Source organism: Uranotaenia lowii, chromosome 2 (genome assembly GCF_029784155.1).
Source record: "Uranotaenia lowii strain MFRU-FL chromosome 2, ASM2978415v1, whole genome shotgun sequence".
NCBI classification, from domain to species: domain Eukaryota; kingdom Metazoa; phylum Arthropoda; class Insecta; order Diptera; family Culicidae; genus Uranotaenia; species Uranotaenia lowii.
The window spans coordinates 171,181,745-171,208,550 of record NC_073692.1 but is presented as its reverse complement, the minus strand read 5'-3'; the positions used below and the strand labels follow the sequence as shown (position 1 = coordinate 171,208,550).

The window sequence follows — 26,806 nt, the reverse complement described above, 5'->3', positions numbered from 1 at the left end:
GTTTTGTGATCAAAAACAGCATTGATTTTAAAAAAGGTGGTTCATAGTATGCATTATAGATGGCACACGTGTTGCCAAAAATTGAAGTCGGAAAATTCCTGCATTGGCTGCTATCTCAAAAACCACTTGACAGCATCACAACAACAAATTGCATATAAAAACATGAAATTACCAGATTATTTACTTAGCTGAAAATTTTATCAGTTTACATCCATGCATTCGAAAGTTATTCCCAAATTGAAGTGTTGCATTTTTTTCGAATACATTCCTTAAATCTTTGAAGTTCAGAACTGAAACATTCAGTTCTATCGAGTTCAATCTAGGTGTTTCTCTTGATGAAATCATTTTCGAGTGAAACATCCTCGCTACACTAATATGTCAATCAAAAACTTATCGCAAACATAGAGTTGTCATTGCTAAACTCTCAATTGCTCGGTAAGAAAATTCAAATGCCATTCGATGCGACCCCAATCAACCACGATGTCAAATCAAATCATTTTTCAATCTACTCGATTTGCGGCACAGAAGAAATGGAAAGGGCGGCAAAAAGTCTTGACAAATAAATCATCACATATTGAGTACTAGGGTACAGTAAAGGAGAAACATCTAGAGCAGGAACAAAAGATGAAACCAGCCGCCAAATGTTGTGGGCAAAAATGTGTCTCCATTTCACGCGTATCGTTTCGTTGTTTTCGGAATGAACAGAGCTAGCAAGACAACTAGGTATTGACAGCTACAGGTCTTAATTTTGCCATTCCTGTCAATCATCGTGAGCTGTTCCTTTTCCTGACTGACAAGAAACGCGAAATTTCTAGCCGTTTCGTGTCTTAATTGACTCGATTCGATTGCTTGATGTTTTGCATCTTTTAAGCGAAGAAACATCTATTTTCAAGAATGTACTCGAAGCATCTTTCGTTAAGAATTTTGTAGAAAATAATGAGGCCTGATTTATTAAGTACAAAATCAAAGTCAAATTTTAATATGTGATTTTGTGAGCCTACTTGGTTGAATAATTCTACTGAATTAAAGTAATCGAAAGATTCCCTTTAATTCAACCACGGCACACTGGTTGAATTGAAGGGAATCTTTCGGTTGTTTTGACTCATAAGTTCAAATTGTACAAGTCCTAACAAATTGTGGGAGGGTGCCGTGCGCCAAGCGATTAAGCACCCTAAAAAGTTAAAAACATGAGCATTCAGTAATTTTTACCGAACAAAACTGTAAAAGTTTGAGTGAATTACCGAACTCGTAGTTTCACAACTAGTTTGTGTCCAAAGTCTATTTGGAACTAAGTAAATACGTGAGAGTTTTAAGATGTTGTTTCAAGAAATGTTTAATGGATTTTTTTTCTGGAATTTCAACCTTCTTAGAGACGCTTATAGTTACTTAGATTTATTAGATGTCATGTTATACTTACATGTGTTTGTCAGGGATCCCAGAGATTCGACGCTGCAAATGCGTTTGGAGTAGCTCGACGATGAGTACGAATCGTTTATGCTGATTTTGTCCACCGGATACATGTAGCTGTAAAGAAATAAAATCGAAAAAAAGTTCCACATTAGACTGGTTAAACGCAGTTTTTTCTTTTTTTTCTCTCTTTACAAAAGACAAATTGCTAGCCCATCTGATGGCGGGTGTTAAATGATATTTGCGTGACCGGCTTCGGTAGACGTTTAACAACTGCTTTCTTAAGCTCTGGCACTTCATTTTGCGACAACGACGACGGGTTTTCTCTCTGCTCAAAGGGTTGCCGCTGGGATGCCGAACGAAAGATCCGGTCGCATGATGCATGACAAAGTCGTTAATAATATTCTGGTACACCTAATAGTAGGGTAGAGTTACTCATATTCGATTACTAAAATTTATTACCTCGCCATGCTTTCAAGCAGATGATAACTAAAGCCACCACCCTAGTAGTTCGTTGCCATCAAAGAGCACATTTGAATGGAAAAGCAAGAATGGCGCGAACGATAATTAATTGCGGGGTTTTAACTGTCATTGCAAAACCGACCAATATAAATAAAGTTCTGGTAAACAGAACTAGTTGCAAGCGAGTAAGCAATTAGAGAGGAGGTCGACTTTCTCCCGGCTTCATTTTTCGATCGATGGATAATCTTTCTTCCAAAAATGACTCTAATGCATTGGATGGTTGGAAATGTGAGCAAACACGCATTAAAGTAAAAATATGTTTATGGACTAGATGCGGATTGTTGCTTGCATGTCCTACAGCTGCATACCATGCGTACGTTCCTAAATACATACTGAGAGCTACGTTAAAACCCGTTCACTTAATACTGTCATAATGAGACGTTTGATTTATGAGCACGCCACGTTTTGAAAACAACACCGTTACCACCCATTGGCGGCACTCGAAATGACGAATCAAATGTCATGTTTTTCGAAAATGTATTTAACACGCAAAGTTTGTCCAAAGGTTGACTCATTCTTTAGATTTGGAATTTTTTCAACTGAGTTTCGGTTTCGTTCTAGGCTAAGCCAGGATTTTTAGAAATTTTATCCATTGCATTCACTCGACACCGAAGAATAAGATTATCGAGGGCTTGTTGTAAAGTATTTCCTATTCAATCAGTACACAAAATTCGTTCACATACACAGTAAACGAAAATTACCGAGTTCGGTAATTTTTTTACCGAAATCCTAACATGTGTAAATCGATAAACTGTTCGGTAATTTTTTTCGGTAAAAAATAAACGAACATCGGTAAATGAAGAATCAATTTACCGATGTTCATTTATTTTTTACCGAAAAAATTACCGAACAGTTTAACGATTTACACATGTTAGGATTTCGGTTAAACTGTTCGGTAATTTTATCGGTAAAAAATAAACGAACATCGGTAAATGAAGAATCGATTTACCGATGTTCGTTTATTTTTTACCGAAAAAATAGTCGAAAAGTTTAACGATTTACACATATTGGGATTTCGGTACAAAAATTACCGAACTCGGTAATCTTCGTTTACTGTGCACATAGTAAATAACTGTTGGCTCAAATGACTCCCTTGAAAAAAAAACGGTGCAGATAAGGCAAATGCAGTTCTGTCTTTTTGGATTTTATCCATATTACAATCACCTAAAGCAGTGGTCAGTTACTTTTCGACTCAGAAGAGCCAAACAATACAATGCTTGTAAAAGCCGCATAAATATTGTGTGTTGACTTCTGCTTATTTGTTAAACTACACTCAGAAAACCATTATTATAAATTCCTTGAGATACGTCTTAAAAAATATAATGAACGCATTAATTCCAAACAGCGGATGTCATCAAATGCATTGCAGCAGAAATAATCCATATAAGTGTTCGTGAAATTTATCTTCCTAACACTCAAAGACCTTACTTGTGTTGTAGCCAATAGTAACGCCGCACCTCATATCTTATGAACTAGACTCACAAGTCAGACTCTACTCCAATAATGAACTTTCTTGGAGGTGAAATTATCGGTATAAGATTTTATACCGAACCGGTATTAACAAGCTTTCTAATAATTGGCATTGTCCTCCCAGCGCAACCGCATTGCATATGTCTGAAAGAAACCAAATCACACATATCCCATATCCCAGTAATGATCATGTAGAGAACACTAGGAAATATCAAGTAAAAAAGTATAATGGTGTGATGATAAAGTGTTCAGAGGTAATTATTAAAATTAGTACTAAAACATCTAGAAGTAAATAAAGTCTGTTTAACATAGAATCTGGTCGGATAAAAAAGATCATTTCTCCGCAAAGAAATAACGTACAACAAAAGTAAAAATGTCATTTTGTAGGGTTTTTATTGCACTTCAAGGAAAATAATACATAAAAATCGTTCGTCAGCTTTTCGGATGAATTTTCGAACTTTTTTTGTGATACCACCCATTATTTTCTGCACAGTACTGCTGGTAACCTCATTCGCCATCTTGTTCCACCACTTTTCCATTTGAGCGGGTTTTTTCATGGTTCTGCCCAGAGGTGCAAAGAGATCCCTACATGTAGCATGCAGCGCACGACTTTTAGCCGATTCTAACAGACCGACGTCAGCCACGAAAGAATCGTCTTGCAAAGTTGCAGACTGATTCTTTCTCCCTTATGTGCAGAACGTCGAACGTGTCTGCAAGTAAAAGCCAACCGCGCGGTAAAATCCTTTGACTGCACGTTCCGAAAATTTCAAACCAGAGGTTTGCAAGCCCGAAGATAAAATCCCTTGAGCCGAACAGAAAGAATCATTTCCGAAGATAGCTACAGTCTGCAAGTTGCTTGCATGCAGCGCGATGATGCGATGTACGTTTGCAAACTTGCAAGTTACAGACAGAACCGTAGACCCGTTCTTGTGCGGTTCGATTTGATCCACCCCAACCCAACCTAAAACCGAACCGAATCCATGGCATGGAGGAAGAAAATGATAGGCCGAGGTGCCGTCGACTATCCATTCAGTTGCCGTTCAGCCAGCGAAGCGGCATGCCGTACGACAAGAGCAAGGACATGTAGAAGTTGTTGTTGTTGGTGCCTTCGTGTTCGTTTCGTTTTCTTCTAAGACGGATTCGAAAGGAAGTGGTGCCCAAATTTTATTTGAATTTTCAATTATCATACCAGGGTGATTGATATAAATCATCAAAGCAAATACAAGCAAATTTGTTTTGATTATAACTTTGTCATTTTACAAGTTATTTATGAACACAAAGTTGTTAATTAAAACTGATCATAACTCTGTTGGAAAATCATCTATATTGTTTTATAACAGAGCTGCCTTAAAATTCTTTAAAGTTTCGTTCCGAAAAATTCAATCGATTCTCCAAAGGCAGGATCACTTGATTAGTAGGATCACAGATTAAATTGTGTGAATTTCAATTTTAGAATTCAGTTTCATTTGCTTAGACATATATAAGAATCACGTCTTCTTTACCAAGTTATCTACAGTTTTTACAGAAAGTTTTTACAGATCGGTACAAAACTCAATAGAAATTCAGTGCTTGCTCGTCGTCATTCCAACCTTGAACTCAAAAACTTCACACACTGTTTGATTCGAATCTTCTGTCAAAGTTTTATAACTTGTTTTTAATTAATTTCGCGTCCTGAACTCGAATTTTTGGTCAGATTTTGTCTATCGCATCCAGTATTACTGATAAGGCTTCAATCACTGTCTATATATTATTTTTTACTTCTTTGCTGAAGACTGTAAAGCGTTTTAAGTTATACTTTGAAAAATATCTATAATTCATTTTGGTATAAAATTTCATCAGAATTTCGTCTCAACAGAAGGAAGAAAAAATTTCTTTTACTTCAAAGCCAAAATTACTTGCTGTCTTCGTAGAAACTTAAATTTTAAAAATCTTACTCAACGGTTGCTATTTATCTCAGATATTACGAAACTGCTTATAAAAAGCTGGACGTTTCACGGTTAAACATATCACGCTTTCGCCCATCAATCAGTCAATTGCATAATCTTCAAAATAAGAAGTAAGGAAACTGAATAAATTATTGATTTATGTTTCAAAGTCAGCAACTTATGTACTTTTTATCAAAATAAATTGACTAAAGGATTTACATGAATGAACATTTTCATACAAATCGGAATTTTTTATTCAAGTTTTTAAAACTGTTTGCGTATCTTTCGTAACGAACTTTTGAAATCTGCCACTTTTAAGTTTAACTTCGCGAGAACTACTATGAAGAATTTTTGCAAAAGGCTTTGATAAGTATCTCAAATATCAAAATTTAAATAAAACAAGTCCAAAAAAGTAGATTTTCAAACAACTGCTGAATGACATATTTGAAAAACGCTGAATCACATTAAAAAAACGCTTTGATACGAAATATGAATTAATGGCATGAAATCAAATAACATCGCGTTTAAAGGTTGAAGTGACAGTGAGCACTTAGCTTATTTAATAGAACTATGAACGGTAATGTGTATCAACTCCATTTCATTTTACAACGGTGACCAAAAAAGGCACTCAGCTCGATCATTTTATGTTAACCTGATTTTCTTTGATTTTTCTTTTCAAGCTCCTTGAATTTGTGAATGTTGGCAACCCTGCTCTCAATACTGAATCTTTAATATGTGATTCTATTTTATCAAGTGATCCTATCCATGGAGAATGGATTGAATTTTTCGGGCCGCAGCTGTGTTATAAAACAATAAAGATGATTTTCCAACATTTTTAAGATAAGCTTTTATTAACACTTTTGTATTCATAAATAACTTGTAAGATGACAAAGTTATAATCAAAACAAACTAGTTTTTATTTGCTTTGATGATATATCTTAAACACCCTAGAATGATCATTGAAAACTCAAATAAAATTTGGGCACCACTTCCTTTCGAATCCGTCTTAGAAGGAAACGAAACGAGCACGAAGGCACCAACAACAACAACAACTCCAACATGTCCTTACTTCTGTAGTACGGCGGCGCGCCGAGTGTTTTGCAGACAGCCATGTACATACGCTACACACGCACGCTTCGATGGCTGAACGGCAACTGAATTGATGGTCGGTGGCTGGGGCTCTTCGGCCTATCACTTTCTTTCTCCATGGATTCGGTTCGGTCGATCCTAGGTTAGTGGAACGAATCCAACCGCACAAGAACGAGTCCACCGCAGCCTTGCCAGATCTACGGATTTCTCCGTAGTTCTACGGATTTTCAGCATTTCTACGGAGCTTCGGATTGATGCTCGAAATCTACGGATTTTCAGCATTTCCTACGGATTTCCTACGGATAATCGCATAAATTCAAGGGATTCTGCGGATGAATGAAAATTCTACCTAACGACCAAAAAAAAAAAAAAAGGTCATCAAGTTTTATTTTGCCAAACTCAGTACGTTTTTCGATTTTCGTCAAATCTACGGACTTGAGCGGTTTTCAATCTGGCAACGCTGGTCCACCGTCCTGTAACTTGTAAGTTGCAACTTGCAAATTTGCAAACGTACATCGCATCATCGCGCTGCATGCAAGCAACTTGCAGACTGTAGCTATCTTCGGAAATGATTCTTTCTGTTCGGCTCAAGGGATTTTATCTTCGGGCTTGCAAGTTTGAAATTTTCGTAACGTGCAGTCATCGCGCTGTTGACTTTTACTTGCAGACACGTTCGACGCTCTGCACGTAAGGGAAATAGAATCAGTCTGCAACTTTGCAAGATGATTTTTTCGGAGCTGACGTCGGGCTGTTAGAATCGGCACTGCATGTTTCATGATGGGATCTCTTTGCACCTCTGGTTCTGCCACATTTCTTCAGTTTGCCCTTAACTATTGCCCAATATTTCTCGATGGGACGAAAATCCGGACAGTTTGGTGGTTTGATACCTTTCTCAACAAAATCGATCTTGTTCTCCTTATATCACTTAACAACATCCCGGCTGTAGTGGCAGCTTGCCAGGTCCGGCCAGAACTTCACCGGACCTTTGTGGGACCGAATGAATAGCAAAACCCTCTTCTTGAGACATTTTTCTTTGTAAACATTTCCATTCATTGTGTCCCCAGTGAAAAAAATCTTAGTCTTCTTCCCACAACTACAGATCCCTTGCCAAATCATCAACTAACGAGCAAATTTATCGGCGAAAACAAACATGAATCTACTCGCAACATACCCTTTACGCTTCGCAAGGTGAAATTTGTTACCGGGTATTTGTCCAAAATCCATTTTGACATAAGTTTCGTCGTCCATCAAAATGCATCCGTTGTACTTGGTCAACACTTTCTCGTAAAACTTCCTTGGCCTGGTTTTGGCAACCAAGTTTTGTTTCAGCGTCCTGTTGGGGTATTTGCTTGCATGATACAACCACAAGCCTTCTCGCAAACAAATTCGTCGAACTGTACCTACTGTGGTTTGTCTTGAACTTTTTCGCCAAATCACGCAAGGAGATTCCAGGATTATTGTGAACTGATCGAATTACCTTTGCTCGCAGCTTCCGGTCATATGTTCCACTTTTACGCCTGGTTTGTTTTGCTCGATCCACCGAAAGGGTCTCCCGGTAACGTTGCAGCACCGAATTTACAGTCAATTTTGGATATTTCAGGAATTTCGCGATCTTTACCCCTGACCACGTCGGTTTCTCTACGTGAGTGTGAAGAATTTTCTCTCGCCTTTTGCGTTCCATCGTCGATAACTTTTGACTGACTGCTTCAATCTTGATGAAATTTTCATCACTAAACAAACCATCCGGATCAAAACACTGTCAATAGATTCACGATGTGACAACTAGGGGCCCTGCAGTAAATGAAAAGATGCGACCAGATTCTATGTGGTTTGAATTAGATTGCAGAATAAAATGAACATGAATGGCAGATAACGGAATTTGCTTTTATCGTTAGAGCAAGTTCACTGGTGTTGGGAAAAAGTGGTAGAAATTTTTACACTTTTAGAAAATTTTGCCATGCAAAAACGTTTTCAAGATCGAGTTTTGTTTACAACACGTGTTGTATTTTCGCATGCTGTCATGCAAAAATAGCAATATTTCCATCACATACGGTCGAAACAGAAACAGTGCTGTTAACAAAATATAACGCCCAAAGACTTTGAAAACATTTTCGAATGGTAAAATTTTCAAAATGTGCAACAAGTGTCAAAATTTCTACCACTTTTTGAGGTAGTGCTCTTAGGGAAGAGATGGCAATAAATTACCGATAGAAAATTTAATTGTCTAGTCATAGTATGCTTCGAAAATAAAAATGAGCTTTTGGAAATTTTGTCATTTTGTCATTTATCAAGCAAGTTATTTGAAATCAATTTAGATTATGTTGCTCAATATTTTTTCTTCAAACTTAAGTATCCAACCCATTAACTCGTTCCGTTTCGAAATAAATCTTCATAACAGAGCGCAATCCTCGATGTCACAACAAAATAATCCTCAAAATCAATCCCGACCAGTCAGTGGAGGACATCCCACAGGGACCTACAACAGCCAGCCATCATGGACAGTGGCCCCTCGGCCGTCTCTGATTTATATCACCACCATTAGCAAACCCAAATGATCCAAATCAGTTGTCCCCACCAAGATGGGGATATTTGGGGGAAAGGATACACAGAGAAAAATGGCAGAAGTAGGGAGGAGGATCGGTCAATAACCATAGTCCAGACAGGGCGAAAACATCACAATCTGTCCCAGCATGACGTCTAGTAATTAATGGGAACGGAACGATTCAGCCGGGCAGCGTGAAGGGAATCGCCCCGGATAAAAAGCGCCTCAAATCATTCGAATTTTTTTTGCACAAATCTTTGGAATGTGTCGTTCTAGCTAGGACAATCCAAACGGCCAGACCAAACGGGTTCGGGCAGAGGCGTGTTTGTAAAATTATTTCTTTAAAAGATTGCCCTTAGAACTTGAGAGCGCCTCTGGTCGAAGAAGCAATCCGGGGCGTGGACGTCGTGGGTCGGAAAAGGATTCTGAGCTACCCACTCGCTGTGAGGAGATGTCCATGATGAGTGAATCAATTTGCCTGTTTTTCATTCTTCCGCCCTGGCGAATTGGTTAATGTTTGCCTTTCTCATTATACGAACGTTTCCATCCATTTGGGATAGCTCGGTAAGCTTTTTAGCCGGTGGGTTTTACGTTTTTTCTTCTCTGTTCAACTCTAACTGGGCTCAAGGCGTTGATGATTGACGGGATTAGGCACCAGGCGCCCAGAAACAGGGATGGCCATCGCCTGGACGATCTCAACCCAACGTGGTGGGCGACCGATGACTAATAGGGACTAATTTACATTGCGATTAAGCGCGATGATGTCTTGGCAAATTAACTGTCCGTCGGTGGTTTTTAAAATATGATCGATTTATTTTAATCATCATGAACCGGGAGAGAAACGATTTTGGATGCGGGAAATAGATGAGAAGATATTTTTTGCAAAGCGCTTATGCCTGAATGTCATTTAGAGAAAGTTGAACAGTTTATGTTTTGTTTGTGGAGGATTATAATGATAATTATAAGGATAATAATGAAAGAGAAATATTTCCGACAAGAATTGAGTGTTTTTATAGATGCCGTCTATTGAATTTTAGGCAAACAAACTGTTAATCGTTAAAAAAGTGAAATAATTTTTTCGTAATTCTCAGTAGTAAAATGTTTCGTGACTCACGCTCAGTCGGATTTTCCAACACCTTTTTATGAATTTGAACACCTTTCAATTTATCTTCAAAAGTTCAGTTAACTTCAACGGATACCGAACTGAAACTGAACTGAAACTGAACTGAAACTGAACTGAAACTGAACTGAAACTGAACTGAAACTGAACTGAAACTGAACTGAAACTGAACTGAAACTGAACTGAAACTGAACTGAAACTGAACTGAAACTGAACTGAAACTGAACTGAAACTGAACTGAAACTGAACTGAAACTGAACTGAAACTGAACTGAAACTGAACTGAAACTGAACTGAAACTGAACTGAAACTGAACTGAAACTGAACTGAAACTGAACTGAAACTGAACTGAAACTGATCAAGAGTTATTTCAGTAACAATCTGACGTTACATCAGTAATCTTACAAATCATCCTCGGATTTCCTGAAATTTCCTAAGAGATAATAGGAATAATTGCATCAACTAGCGGGTGGCAAGTCAACTATACCAGTAAGAAATAATATAATTGCCTTATGATCGTCGATCATAATCGTCATCTGCTTTGGTGAGACGCTCTATTCCGACCGCTTTCGCTTTCCTCCTTTCCTGTTGCTGCTGGGCATATACCTAGTTGGTTCCGTTTGAAATTTTCGAAGGTAGGATGAGGAAGGTGTTTCCTAGAAGCGACATTCCGACAATCAGCTTTGCTCGAATATGGTTCGGTTTCGTAGCGGGCGCTAGTATCGTTAGTACCTATTACAGTAGCTGCTAGTTGCTTCATCTAGCCGAGCACTACTTACTTTTTCGCGCCAACAGTCTAGTCGAGAGACCGCGGCGCCGTTGCCTATTATTATTCAATAAATTACACTTTCCGAGTTATGACAGCTTCATAAAAGGGCTCGATTTGATTAAGTAGAATGACAAACTTGCGGGCTGTAACCGCTGAATTGGTAAGTTTATGGTTTCGTGGATGATGGTCAGCTGCTGTTAGCGTGCGTTTTTTTTTTGTTCTCTGAATAGTTAGACAAGAGTGCAATTGTTCAATTGACAAGCCAAGTAATTGGCCTTTTCCTAATAGGAGGAGGACATTTCTGCACAATATTCCGCGTATTCGAAGCTACAATGATAAACGCATACACTTACATGCCACTGAGCGCAGCAGAAAGTGGTCCTTATTGTGTATCGTAAAATATCGCACATCATTTGTTATCCAATGGAGCCGCGAGCCCATTTCCAGTCGAAGATAACCATATAGTAAGTAGCTCTCTAGTCCAAACGAAGAAAGCAAAGCGACTCAAAAGCGCGCACGCCACTAGCTCACACTTATTCAATTAATAATAATTTACGGCTGTAATTATGGCATTTGTCATTCCTAGCGCCGACATTAATCTGTAAAATCGTGTACGGAGTGAGTGCGCGCTCTATAAAAGAATTTTCGCGATACATCTTCACACGCGGATGGCGCAAATTGCAACGGGAACTGCTATATAAATTTCAAGAAACAGCGCGATTGTGACGGTTGAGTTATTATAAGTGCACTTTTGCGCGCTAAAATGTCAGCGTGTACCCTTTTCCGGATCAGTGGGAGATAAGAAGCCTATCTATCATCGCAAAGTTGGTTCGAAAACATTTGTTACGGCTTTAATTACACTCTTTAATTTTAGACGTAGGGGAGATGGGGGCATAATGGCCACCTTAAGGAAAACGGTTATTTAACCATAGAAAATAGCTATAATATGGAGGTTACATTATTGTTTCGTGTTCAGACACTTGAAAAGCCTATTCCCTAACGGGCTGAAACGTGAAAAACTAGATGAAAACGTTAAAAAATGCATTTTAAAAAATTTTGCCAAAAGCTGAAAACCAGCCACTGTGGAGGCATAATGAGAACCCCCCTGAGGCAGTATGAGCACCATTAATCAGAGCAAGATGTGCGTTTTTGCCGGGGAATCTAGCAGCGAATTCAATTTGATGAAATCAGGTGAGTCGTAGATTCATCAAACAAAGCAATAACAAATTAATCTAGGTCTGTTTGTAGAATACAAACAATTCACGCACGCTCATACATTAAGTGCTTTGTTCGGAGGATGATGCTACTAGCCGTATGATGTAACAATAAAAAAATCGATCATGAATTGTGAATGGAAAAAAATCACCTCGAACAGAAATCTAACTCTAGTCTTTTGATTACCTCTCCGACACCTTACCAATAGGCTAAATCGTCGGATGAAAACTAGTCAAGGTGTGGCGCTATAAATCAATTTTAATTCGTTGCTAGATTCTACGGCAGAAAATGCTCATTATGCCTCGATACTATGGTGCTCTATATGCCCCAAATCAACAAATTTAAGTAAAAACAAGTTTTAAATTGATAAAAGTGAAAAATCAAGAATTTTATGATGGTAAAAATTGAGAAACAATGTGTACATCATGTTGCAGTGCGTACATTATAGATCAAGGTTATTTTAAGATCATAAGAGCTTATTTCGTGGTGCTCAAAAATTATAATATTTTCGTAGCTTGAGAACCAAGATAGTTTTTTTTTTAAATTTCTCTGTAAAGATGATAAGGAGATTCCTTTTTTTGTGAAAAATAAATACTATAGGAAGTACGAAACAAATCCTCATGAAAATTTATTAAAGAAAATACGTACTTTCGTAGAAAAGCGTAGTGATCATTATGCCTCGGGTGCTCGTTATGCCCTCATCTCCCCTATCAAGTAGAATTTAATGATGCAAAAAAATATCTTCACTTGCTTCAAAGCATCGAATGGAGGTCAGTAAGTTTCATTAGTAGGATTCTAAGGAATGTTTATAAAATGTTTGTTTCGATCAAATAACAATGCATCACTTATAACCACCATTATTTTATGAGTTTTTCATATTACTGCTTCCACTATTATAAATTGATTAGGTATCTGTTACAATGAAGTGTCCATTTTTTTTTAACAATTTTTAAAGTTTATAAAAAACCTCTACAGGATAAGTTGGTTAGTTTCTGTTGAAAACTTACACTAAAATCTAAAGTATCGAACTTTTAAAATTTGTATTTGTTCAAAGTTTCAATATTCAAACAAAATTTATCGAATGACTCTTTATAAATTATTATAATTTGAACGCAATCATTGAAAAATTTACAGAAACAATCAGGATTTGTAGTTATATACTTGCCCTTTTAAATTCAACTTGGTCCTACGGAAAGAAATTTTGCTGGAAGTTTTTAGATTTGGTTATGAAAAACATCGAAGTTTGTCTGACAAAATTCAAGATTTCAAAGATAAGGAACCATCACCGAGGAATATTGGAAATGCAAGATCTACTAACACTCAGGAATCTCACTAGTCTTCCAACTATGACTCAATTAAAGAGAACATTTTAGTAGTATTGTTTAGAACAAAATTTTACAATTTAGTATTTGGATATTTTCAAAGTCTTCAATGTGCTATTAATTACTAATTTTTACATTCACTCTCTTCACTAAACAATTTGAATCAATATTTAAAAAAAAAAAGAGATACATGATTGAAAACCATAATTTGAAACAGTAAACAAAATAAAAATAAAAATTGATATACATTTTTTTTTCTGATCAGGACTCCAACAAAAGAAAAAAAATCATTCCAAAATACAAGATGAATTTATTTTATTAAACAACTTTAACTTCATAAATCAGTCCTAGTATTTTTATTGGAAACTAGCTAACCTTGTGTGCTTTGCTACACCTTCTTAAAATTAATAAGTTGGGTGAAAATAAGTTTAATATTAATAAATTTTCGATATTGTAAAATGAGAGCTTTCACATCAAATTATTATTGGAATACAAAGAAGATTAGATTCTCAGAAATGATTTTTTTTAAACTGTATCTAATATTGTTTTTTAATAATGGTTTTCAATTTGATATTAGGAACTCGTTTTTATTTTCCTTTTTCCACTGCAATGTGGGGAGAGTCCTCGAACTGCTATAACAACATTATTTGTTATCAAATAACATCAAATTCCACATATGGCTTCATTTACTTGATAAGTTTTTGAGCTATACTTATTTTCCTTCTTCCCGTTTCTCCTCTGGAAGAAGGAAAGGTCTTTGATCTTAAAAAAATATGGTTTCTTTAGCTTGAAAAGTTTAAAAACAATGCGATAAAACCTCCCTCATTTCCGGCGCTGTACTGTTCAAATTTGGTTCCATTTGTTGAATAAGTCTTGCAGTTATAAAACAAGTATGGAACTCATTTTCCCCTCTCTTATCCCCCACTGGAAGGTGAAAAGGGTTTTGTTTAATAACCATAGAATCATTTCTTGTATCATAATACTCTCCCCTGTAAAATTTGGTTAAACTTATTTGATGAGCTCTTGAATTTATCGAAACATACGTATGCCACCTCTCCTCTCTTTCCTATCCCGTGAGGGGAACCGCATTTAAACCCATCTTAGAAACATTTCTTGTATTGGAATACTTTGCCCAATTTGTTACCATCTGCTAGATTAGCATTTGAGTAAAAACAAAATGTAATAAGTTCTCGAGTGATCCAAAAATATTGTATGACAACATCCCTCCTCCTCTTCCCGTCGAAGAGAGGAAAGGGTCTCGAAACATAAAAAAACATTTCTCGTACTCGAATTTACTTCCATAATAAATTAGGTTTTTTATTCGATTAGCTTTCGAGTAATGCATAAAAGGGAGACCCCTCTCCTCCCCCCAGTGCAGTGGAAGGACAGATGGGTCTCAAACATCGTAGAAACTTGACTCGTAGCCTTATACTTTCCTATGTGAAATTAGGATTCATTTGCATGATTAGTTATCGAATAATGCATTAAATTATATGGGAGACCCCCTCCCCCCTTTGTATCTCCCCAATCGAAGAAGATGGAGTCCCAAATGATCATAGAAACCTTTCTCGTACCCAAATAATCACCTATGTTAAATCTAGATTCATTTGCTTGATTAGTTCTCGAATTTGGCAGGAAATTCTATGGGAAGCCCCTCCCCCTTTTCTATCTTCACGCTTTAAAGGAAGAGGGATCTCAAATTATCTTTAAAATGTTCTCCCTACCCATATACCCTCGCATGCCAAATTTGGTTCCGTTTGCTTAATTAATTCTCGAATTGTACGAAAAATTGTATGGGAGCCCCCCTCCCCGCTTCCTATTTTCCCATTGGAAGAAGCAAGGAGTACCAAATAAATATGGAAACATTCCTCATACCAAAATACACTTCCATGCCAAATTTGGTTCCATTTGCATAATCAGTTTTCGAATTATGAAAATTTATTACATTTGTTTGAGAGACCCACTCCCCCCTTCCAAGGATAGGGAGGGGTCCCAAACTATTATAGGAACCTTTCATGGCCTCCAATACCTCTATCTGCCAAGTTTGACGCAAATCGGCTCAGTATTTCTAACCTAGTTTTCGAGTTTATAGGAAACAGACAGACAGACAGACAGAAATTCATTTTTATATGTATAGATAGGCCATTAGGAAGGGTTAGATTGACAGAGAAGTTTAAGAAAATGAAAAAAACTTTTTTTTTTGATCGGCAGAGACTAGAGAAATGAAAATAACTTGGACGGTGACGAAACAATTCTCCCTGCTTGGACGAGATTGACGCTCTGCTCCGAAGTCACTGGGTATGAGACTAAGTCGATTTGAGGTTATTTTTGAATTTCTCAAACCCTGGGGTTTCAAAAGCTTCGTTTTGGTCCAAAACTCATCCATGCTTTTTTGCAGAATTTTTAAGTGAAGTTTACATGAGTAAATCAGAACTTTTAGGTTTGTATGGGAAAATTGAATATTTTGTACCAATCTCATTTTTGTTTTTTCTGTGGAACCGAGCGTTATAATAGTTTTTGTGCCAATCTTGAAATTCTTTAAAGGAAATTTTTCGCTGAACAACTTCGTTGAATATCATAACTTCGTATCTTTTCAGACAAACAAGGTTTCATAAATTTAGTTTTTTACTTGGTTTGCCCAACTTTTTTCACTAAGGTGGTCCTCAAAAAAATCCCAGATAGTCGATTCTTGGCCAAATTTGTTTTTTAAATAACAGAAACAAAGAACAGAACTTGACATTTTTTCGATTCCCTTTACCCCCTTCCCAAGTAATTTCTGAGGGTGAAAAAACAATACTTCGAAACCGACTTTGAGTCACCGGATTATTAAGTCTGGTTAAAAATTACTCAATCATAAAACTGTCATGTAAATATTCAATTGGCAATCGAAACAAATGCATAAAAATTCCAAAACAGCTGATTTTCTACTATTTAACCAACACTTTTTAACGAACACTCAACCAATACTCATAGTGTTCAATAGGCCCGTTCAATAGCCAATTGAAATTGGTTTCAATCGATTTCGACTGGTAAATCGTTGTTCACTCAGCCAATGTTTTGGTCGAAACTAATCCAATTGACGTTCAATGAAGCCAATCGGAATCGATCGAAACCAATCGAAATCGATCAAGCCCGAGAGCATCAGGATTCGTTTCTATCGGTTTCTATCGCAAATGCAGTTGTTTACTGTCAAAAAACAGCTGATTCGGTGTGTTGTGAAAAATTATTTGAATTCGGTGTCATTCGGTGCGGTGTTCTCTGTCGGGTGCTGAGTCAGTGGTGCTGTGTCATTTGTGCTGAGTCGGTGGTGCTGTTGCAGTCGTGCTGAGTCGGTGGAGCTGTGCCTGTCGTGCTGTGTCAGTAGTGTTGTGTCAATCGTGCAGAGTGGAGTTCTGGAATGGTGTCTGGCTGGACTGCACAGGTGCTAGTTAAAGTGGTGTCGGTCGATGTGGCATTGGCGGTGCTGTTCCAGAGGTGCTGTGTCAGTGATGTGGTGTCAGTAGCATTTTTCAGTGCTGCACCGAAGCAAATGTGGAATTGTATGAAATAAGTCTTATATATAAAAATGGAGGCATTTTCTTTGTAACAACATCACGTATGAATGGTTATTCGGAATGAAGTGAAATTTGGTAGCCGAGGGTATTTTGGGTCAGAGATGGTTTGTATAATAGTTTCAACAATCTCACTTTTGATGAAAGGGGGGTCCCCATACAAAATTATCTCTTCACATCTTCTTATATATAAAAATGGAGGCATTTTCTTTGTAACAACATCACGTATGAATGGTCGGTCGGAATGAAGTGAAATTTGGTACCCGAGGTTTTTTTTGGGTCAGAAATGGTTTGTATAATAGTTTCAAAAATCTCACTTTTGATGAAAGGGGGGTCCCCATACAAAGTTATCTCTTCTTCACATCTTATATATAAAAATGGAGGCGTTTTCTTTGTAACAACATCACGTATGAATGGTCGGTCGGAATGAAGTGAAATTTGGTATTCGAGGGTATTTTGGATCAGAAATGGTTTGTATAATAGTTTCTAGGATCTCACTTTTTATGGAAGGTGGTACTTATACAAATTCAACTTTATTTGTTACGATTTCCATAAGAATCTATTCGCGAGCACGATGCAGTTAAGGACGTGTAAACATTTATTACGATTTATACTTTAGAAGGTAAAACGAAGTTTACCGGGTCAGCTAGTTTTAAATAATAATAAATAAATGTTACATATTTTGAACAATAGAAGAAATGTATTTTTTTTTTCACGATATTCCCATGGAGTATGGTGTTGTTGACACGGAAGAGACGATATTCGCATTGTTATTCCTCTGAGTTTTCTATTTCCACCTAGATTTAATCCTGCCAGGGTTGAGTAAACCGCTTTTTCGAATTCTGAACGAAGCTGATAAATAAATTACATCTGAAAACACTGCGCCTACGCGTTAGTATTTGTGAATGGCTGTTCAATCAACAGCCTAATAGAAATCGATCGAAGTCAATTGGAAAAACAGCTGATCAACTGTCAATCCATTTCAATTGATTTCGATTGGGTTTCGTTGTACACACCTAATATCGAACTAAAATTGAAAAAAGTGTAGATGATTGAAACCAAGAAGGTTATGAATTTATCAAAGCAGATATAGGTAAAATCATGCGCTATCCAAAAATTTTGATTGGGGAAGAGATATAAAATCACTAGCTGAATAATAAACAGGCCTGAATTCATTTCTGCAAAGTAAAAAACTGTCCACCGGTAGAATAAATAAAATACGGTGGTCAAATCTTGCGCAAAGTATTTGGACCTTATGCGGAGAGATATTTTAAAACTTTTTGTAAGGGACAGCCAGTCAGAAAATTTTTGCTGACAAGTCTCGCCTGGATGTTCTAAAAATAAACAAGGAAAAATTAAAAAAAATCGATGTTTAGAACTTCAGGTGGTTAACGATCTGTGTCAGTGTTACATAACAATTGACACAAGAAAACATAAATATACAAGGAAGACCGCTTGCAAATTCCATAGGTCTAACAAAGTTGATTATCTGTTTCGGATTTTCGATTTGAGGTTAGATTTTGAATCGTGCCATTAGTCGAAAAATGTGGTGGAGTGATAAAAAGTCTAATATATTGCTTTTGTGCCGAGGGAGGACAATCTGCTAAGTTTGCCGTAAATTCAATTAAATCAAAAGTGTTAAGTAATTTTGAAGGTCAAGTTTCAAGAATCACAAAACGTAATTAAGAATAGCCTTGATTTGAAAAAAAGGATGGTTCAGAGTATGCTCTATGGTTGGCGTACGTAGCGCCCAAAATTTAAAGTCGATGAATTTCTTCATTGCACGCAATCTCAAAATGCACTAGAACGTAAAAAAAATCTCATGGACACATTACAATACTAAGCAGCTTCACTAAAAATTTCATCAATTCAATTCATGTATTCAAAAGTTATTCACAAAACAAAGTGTTGCATTTTTTTCGATTACACATCTTACCCTAAGGCTTCATCACATTTGAACTGTTTTATTTATATGACAAATGTTAAAAAAAATAGCTAAGAACAGAATCAAATCTTAATCATAAAACTATGAGGACAATGTATCTGTTTTTACTGCAGTAGGTACTTGCAAGGAATTTTTCATATGAGACGGAATCCAAACAATAACTTCAAAGCGTTTGTTGGCTTCATTAACGTAGACAAGCGCTGCCCGTCACTCGAGACGTTGTTGGTTGTAAATTAATTCGAGTTATAAAGATACCCTAATTAATTAGATAGACAACCGACTACTCTTGGTCGGATTCAATTGTTGTTTGCGTATTTTGTTAGATGCCGTGAATAGCGAGGGACATTTTTGCATCCACCTCAAACGAGAGAACTGAAATTGTTGTTCTGCGCTCATTTCCATCCGGAGTGTCTCCCGGGTAGATTTCGGTGAGTCAGCTGCCATCAGCCCTCAGCCCTCAGAGGGATAGCATTCGGCGAGATTCAGTTACAGTTTTGAAAACCAAACAACTTTAGTTGGCCTCCATTCGACTGAATGGTTGTTCAGAAAACAACCGCAATGTACCGTCAACCATAGACTATAGAGTCATAAATGCCGGACCAGATTGTTTGCGGAATTCGTATCATGCGAAATGCTGTGCAGTTTTCCTGCACTGGTAATTTTATTGCTGTTTGGTTGTCAAGGCACTCACTTGACTCACTTCATTCGCTTGACGCCACTTTGCACGATTCGAACGAGGAGCGGTGAAATTATACACGTCACAAAATTAAAACGCCATTCATCGTCGCCGAACTCCGGCTGGGCAAATTCGACTAATGTACCACCATTTGGTCAATCGTCGGTGCTTTAGAGCAGCATTTTTCCCAATTAAGTTTGATTTTCGGTTTAGTGAAGCGTCACCGAACAATTTTCGGGCTTTTCCAATTATGGACCTGACGAGCTGCGCGTGCTGAAAAGGTTGGCATTTTATGATGGTTGCACTTTTCAAAGCTGGTCCAAGACCAAACGAGACGCACGGACCGGCCAATATGTTCATGGGTAATTATTATGGACAGAGTGCAGTCAACTGTGATAAAGTTGCAATCATTCATCGGATAATTATATTGAACGGCCATATCGCCGCCGCCATCATCATCATCGTCATCATGCTCCATGGTGGAGTAGGATGGTGTGGAATGGGGTAGAAAACAAGTCGCCTCGAGCATTTTGCATACATACAATATTTTGCCCGATCGAAACGAGCAAGGCGAAATGTCAACACTGTGTCAACGGCGTCACAATTCAGAGCAAATCGCCCATCGACCGTCGTATTTCAAACGCGTGTCATTTTCTCCGAACAACCTAGCAATAGGTATGTTCGTACACGCAGGTAATCAGGGAAAATTGGGTACATTTTCACCAGGACCATGATTGGTCGAGGTGGGTTTTGTGATATCCAATTAGCAATAGTCCATAGCGCTATCATTAGAACTTGTCATTTGCGGTGTTTTGATGATTAACCTGCATGAGGAAAATTCAAATTATAGAATTTTCCCCATGTATGCAACCTGTAATGAGCTTATTGGAGCATCACAATATTTGGTGAAAACATTCAATAAAACACTGGAGAAAACATTTGAATTACAAAAAACTACTAAGTTTTGAATGTTTCACGATATTACAGGATTGGAATGATTTCCTGAATTTATGTAAATATTTGAAAAGTTGAAGAATCAACACGTTTTCTCTATTAGTCAATTGTTACAAAAGTGACATTTGGTCCAAACCAATTCAATGCACAATGGAAAAATCAGGTCACAAAATCAAAAAAAAAAGCCGCTGGTTTCAGGACTTGAAATTATACTTATGTATCTAACGTACAATTTTCTCAGGAAAGATTTGAGTGAAGAGTTGTTTGCAAGGCTGCAAAAAGTCATCGTCAGACAGCCAACGTCGCTCGACTTTGATAGTCCTGAGAATATCAATGTCAAGCGACATAGAGTTTGTGTCAGCGACATAAGCTTACTATGTCGTGACAAAAAAATTTGAGCACTAGGAACGACCATTCATATCAATAAGAGCAAGTTCACTGGTGTTGGGAAAAAGTGGTAGAAATTTTGACATTTTGAAAACTTTACCATGCAAAAATGTTTTCAAGATCTTTGGGCGATGTATTTTTTTACAACACTGTTTCTATTTCAGCCGTATGTGATAGAAATATTGCTATTATTGCATCACAGCATGCGAAAATAGAACACGCGTTGTAGAAAAACATGAAGGTCACTGATCTTGATAATGTTTTTGCATGGCAAAATTTTCAAAATATGCAAAAAGTGACGAAATTTCTACCACTTTTTTCCCAACACCAGTGAACTTGCTCTAATGTCACGCGAGTTTAACCTGAGCAGCATAAGCAATCACATCGATAGTGTCATGCAACATTAACCTTCGCTCACATGTTGTTCGATTCAATAAACGCATATTCAAATTATCTTAATCAAACCTAATAGGAATGATATTATAAAACTCTGAAAATTGTGATGTTTTTGAATAAAAAATGAAAAATTGAAGCTGAAATTATATTTCTTTAAAAATATTTCATATTAGCATAAAGTGTTTAATTGCATGTACGATTTTTTTTTCATTTACAATCAAACCTCATTCTCAAGACAAGAAAAAGGTTTTCAGTGATAAGTTTTGGGTTTCAATATGAAAAAAATTGAAATTCGCGAACCCGTTTCCTTGCACTGAAAAATTAACTCGGAAAAATCTCCTTGGATGGGTTTAACTCCTAAAGACCCCTCCCCCCGCTGACACGGCTTGCATCATTCCTACAAAAAATACAAGGAGTGTTTTTTTTTTTAAATTAAAACCAAATTTACATTTATTTGAGATACATTTAAGATAAGTTCACACCGGATTCGTTACATGTGTGCAAAGTAGGTAGTATCTCATCAGATAAATCATGATTTAGTCTTATTGTCAGGATATCCGATAAAACTTTTTCATTCAGTCCTGTTCGTAAATTGGACAGCACTAATCCAAGGGCACTGAAAGCTCTTTCTACGCTTACTTGTATAAAAAATGCTGACAAGACAACCATTGCTACTGCATGCAGCTCAGGCTGTGTCCCTTTTTGGCAACCAATGACTCCAGATATCAAATTCGTAAGGCCTTCTTTGCTCACATCCAAGTGCCTGTACTTGGGCTTGGAAGCTTGACGAATGTTCGAGATTCTACCACCAAAAAGTTTTGTTAGAATCGAATCTCTGCCCCTTGGTTCATCAGCCAAGCCACTGGACTCGTTGGGTTCAATCTGTCCTTCTTCATTATGGTTGTTTTCCAGAGAACGAATTCGCTTGCTGATGTCACAAATAAACCCCTGGAATATTTAAAAGACATAATAAAAAAACATTTTCAGCAAAACTTGTTCCGATATTTCTAGAATAAGTTTATTTAGATTATTAATTGTTTTTAAAAAGCAATGGAACAACTCATCCATTTCGTCAAATGTCTCACTCATGCTGCGAAAAGAATTTTCTTGGGTTATGATTGTCGCGACCATTTTGTATTTTCCTCCCCATCTAGTTGGGGACCAAAGAGGGGGAAGTTTGATGTAATTAGTATCCAAATACGACTTATATTTGACATGTCGGACAAGTTTCGAAAAATCAGTCAACGCATTCATGCTGGGATCCATTTTAGGAAAGGCATCGTGGATGGCTAGCTGGAGGGTATGAGCCGCACAGCGAACAAGTGAAATTTGTTCAAATTCACTTGCCACAAATTCTGCGTAGTCTTTTCCCATAATTTCGTTCATGTCATCGATTTAATTACCGGAAGGAGGAGTCGATGATTCTAATTGCTCTTGCAATTTTTTAATAGCAGAAATCATTTTCCTGCCGTTATCCGTGGTAACTACATAAATTTGTGATAAGTGAATTCCATATTGGCCAAGGATTTGTAAAATTTTATCTTTTATTAAAGCGGCAGTTTGGCGGTCATGAATTTCGAGCATGGCTGGAAGTTGTTAGTAAATTAATATGTAAAATAACCATTAGACAAATTTAAACAAACCCAAAGTTCGAATGATTGACTTTCCGTTTTTCTCAAATTGAGCATTTATACCCAAAATGTGTCTGCCATGTTTGGAGGCAGAATCAATTTTGATGGCAATCAAAATATTCTGCACTTCTTTTTTTGTTTCCATTCGGATACGGTCCGCAGCAACTGCAAGATGGTTTTTAATATTGGTACGATTAAGGGTTACATTAAGCGCCTCCGCTATGGGATCGTATATCATCCACAAAGCTTCCCATTCAAAAGCACACAGGAGAAGGTGGTGAAAAGTGACCAATTTGATGCTAGCCTCCATAAAAAGCTGGCGATCGATCGCTATCTTACGCGGGGCAACCACTCTGCGACACTTCAATCCAGAATCCGTAAGCAATCCATGTTGCATAGAAACTTCCGGATGTTTGTTCCGCATGTGTCTTATGAAATTTTCTTTATCCAGTTTATTCTTCTGGGAATAGCTGCATTCAGGAACCATAATGCAGTTGAAAATGTTTGTTTGCTCTACTCGTGTTTCTCGAATGAAGTTCACAGCTATGGAATTATAGCTTAGGTCGGTAACTTTCCGCTTCCTTCCTGAATGATCCTGGGAAGGCTCCGGACTTGTCATCTTGAACCGAATTCCGAAACTTTACCACAAATCACACCGAAAATAGACGAAGAAATTGTTGCACATGTACAGATATCAGTAGGTACTCGCGTATATCAATGTCACGCAACAATTTTTAGTGAAGGTCAACGACTTACTGACATTGTTTGGTTGGTTGCTCTCTTCGTCGGTGACTATGATATTCATTTAATGACATTGACTCAGTTAGTATGTCAGTATGAAACTACATTGACTGAAAATTATCAGTCTTGGTTGTTTGACCTTAGTTTCCCAGGAAAAAACAAAACAATTATAACATGGTGAAACTGAATATGAATAAATCAAAATTTCAGCAAAAATGTTTTTGGAAATCAATTTGATGAGATGTGAATGTTGATGGGTTTTTACAATAGTTACATGAAACACAAATGATACGTTACAAAACGTTACTTATTAATGAATTCACTTTTTCAAAAGGCATATTCTTATACATACATCAGTAGATCGATCTTCAATTTTAAGCGTTGTTTAATGAATTCTTTAATTTCATGTTCATTTAGTAAAAATCGATCCAAAATCGGACATTTCACCTCATCCTTATTCTGATCGCTATCTTTATTCTGTTCATTGTACTGAAACTGATTCGTATTCAAATCTACATTCTAATCCAGATCTGCAAATCTGACCAAAATCCATGCTTTTCTCATGAAAATTCAAGAGAAAAAGTTAGCGGTATTCAGTTCAAATTTTCATTTTAAAAACTTGTTTGCACGTATCTTTCGGGGAAACAAGCTCAAAAAATCATGCATTATGTAAAAAAAGGTGTAGTTATGGAATTTTGCTTAGATTTTGGATGAATCCGAGCACCCGCACCTCGATATCTGAGAAACCGGACCGGACCGGGCTTTTTTTTCTTTGAAAAAGCAGGCAGCATTGCGGGATATGGTAACCCTAACAAAGATACCTTTTCGTGTAACTCGGTTGTCCGATAAGAACAACCATAAAATTGTTAAGCAGAAAATTTCCGTTAAAGAATTTATAAATTGGCACAAAAACGGTTAGATGGCTCGCTTTTAGAGTAGAAAGAAAAGTTATGTTCATTTTTTAGCAATTTTTTCATACGCGAATAAAGGGAAAAAATAATGTAAACATTGCTTCCAAATTTATCAGAAAAAAATCATTAATGAGTTTGAACCTAAATGAAGTTTTAGACCTCAGCGTTTGAGAAACTCGTAAATGACCCCAAATCGACTCAGTCCACTGTTGGCGTTCAAACGAAAACAGAAAGGCTGCGTATTTTAATTTTTATTTTGGCTTTTACACGTCGATTGCCTTATTTTTGTTTTGTATGTTTAAATAAAACCGATTTGAAAAGTTGGGCTGAGAGTAGTGGCTTGAGTTCAACTCCGATCCCAGGGGGTGTTCTCTACTCACATGAAAAAAAAATTTACAGTAAAACAGTTTTGCCACCTCAAATTTGTATCTATATGGTGTTATGGAAAGTCGTTGTTCTACGTAAAAAAATCGATGCATTTTTAGACAACAGTTTATTTAGCTTCCAACTATATAGGTAGATATTTGAATTTCTTATATGAAACCTGAATATTTTTAAGCGTTCCTTAGTTGACTTTTAAAAGCTAGTATTTGAATTGAAGTTAATAGAAAAGCTAAGAAAATGCTTATTTTAAATTTGTACCGAGTAATTCTAAAGTTTCCATCTAGGCGCCATCAATAATGGCGCATAACTGTAAAATCTCGTTAATGTGCGCTATTTTCGGATTTGCGAGCCGCTCGCTCCCTAACCTTGCTAATTATTATTAATCGTTGGAAAAGGTCCCCCGAAAATTTTTTGGCGACATCGTTAAGGAAAATGTTATCACATTTGAATCCCTCACTAAATCATAGAGCGAGCTAGCAAGCGACTTTACTTAAAAGCGGAAAGGGGCGATACTTACTTGTTACACAAATGGGGCACATCGTAGTGATGTTCGGAGCTGGACCGGGGGAATGGGAGTGAATTTTTGAGCGAACTTCCTCCATGCTGATGATGATGATGACCTCCTCCGCCGCCAATGGTGGCGCCTCCGTTCGGTTGCTGTTGTTGTTGTCCTGTGAGGGTAATGGCCGTCCCTCCCAGTGGGGGTGGAAGCTGTTGCTGGTGGAGCAAATGGTGGGGTGGATTCGTCGTCCCCCCATTATTGGCAACTGCTGCCGGCGACGGGTGAAGGTGGTGCGGCGTCAGGGGATATTCGTAATTTATGGCCACCGTATTCTGTGTCAAATCGGGCTGAAAATGGGTTAGCTTTTTGCTCTCGGTCGGGAAGTACTCGGATGGCATTTCTGGAACGAAAAAGACAAGAAAAGGACAAGTGATGTTCAGTGATGGAAAAGTTTTTGGGCAATGTCTTCTTGGTTTGGATGGTGGCAGCAGCAGAAGAAATGAGAATAAATGTGAAACGATACGTCTAGCTAGGCGAGGCACGCGGTGGGTGGGAATCTGGGTTTGGATCCTCCTGACCCGGCGTCCTAGAGAGCGAGAGCATAGTACCGGATGGAATGTAATAAAAATCTAATTAGGCCACTAATTTCATTGCGTACAGTAGCCGGCCTCGAGATGGCCAAGATATCACCAGATAGCGGGACACCAGATGGTGGCCTGGTTCCGTTTCTGGTTGAATGACTTCGTTTGAAGATTTTGGAAGCTTTGTCTCTGCCGGAGGATGGGCAGAGATGAATCCGGAGCATTGACTGTACAAAGCTAGACAAATGGTTCGGGATGAAATGCTTGGCAGGAAAATCTTCTTTCGTGTCTCTGTGTGGTATGCAGTTTTAGGGATGTCAGCTTAATTTCTTTTTTTTTTCAGTATAATGACTGTGAATAACTTAGACTATTATAAGAGAATCTATGCCTAAGATGAAGCAAGATAAAACTTTTGCAGTTATATTCTGATACCACTGTTTTGAGCGACTCTGTAATCGGACCTTTTATTCTCAAGCAACAAATTTTAGTCCAACACGTTTTGCAAGCAAAGGATGGGGTTTCAAAAATATTCATTGTTGTAAAGCGTATTTCGTTAACCTTATATATATGCGCTTCAATACAGCTACAAAAGCTATAGAAAATTGTATTGAAAAGTTTAACTTTAAACATTGAAAAGTATTTGTTTGTGATTTTTTATGAAGATATTCTAGAGCACTGTAAACTAATTTCCAAACCTTTTAACAAACCTCCCTTAACAACTACAATGTTGCATCATTAAATTAGAAATTAGCTGGTATTGAAATCTT

The 26,806-nt window shown here is 37.3% G+C and overlaps 1 protein-coding gene across 2 annotated transcripts in view; it reads right to left on the bottom strand.

Annotated features, from left to right (window-relative positions):
* The window catches only part of LOC129749797 (netrin receptor unc-5-like), a 555,087-nt gene that overhangs the window by 6,550 nt on the left and 521,731 nt on the right, over positions 1-26,806 (bottom strand). For both annotated transcript variants that reach the window (XM_055744887.1, XM_055744888.1), the window contains exons 9-10: positions 25,474-25,858; positions 1,418-1,524 (exon numbers count right to left, since the gene is read on the bottom strand). In XM_055744887.1, the coding sequence (XP_055600862.1) occupies positions 1,418-1,524; positions 25,474-25,858 (492 nt within the window). The remainder of the gene's footprint in view (positions 1-1,417; positions 1,525-25,473; positions 25,859-26,806) is intronic.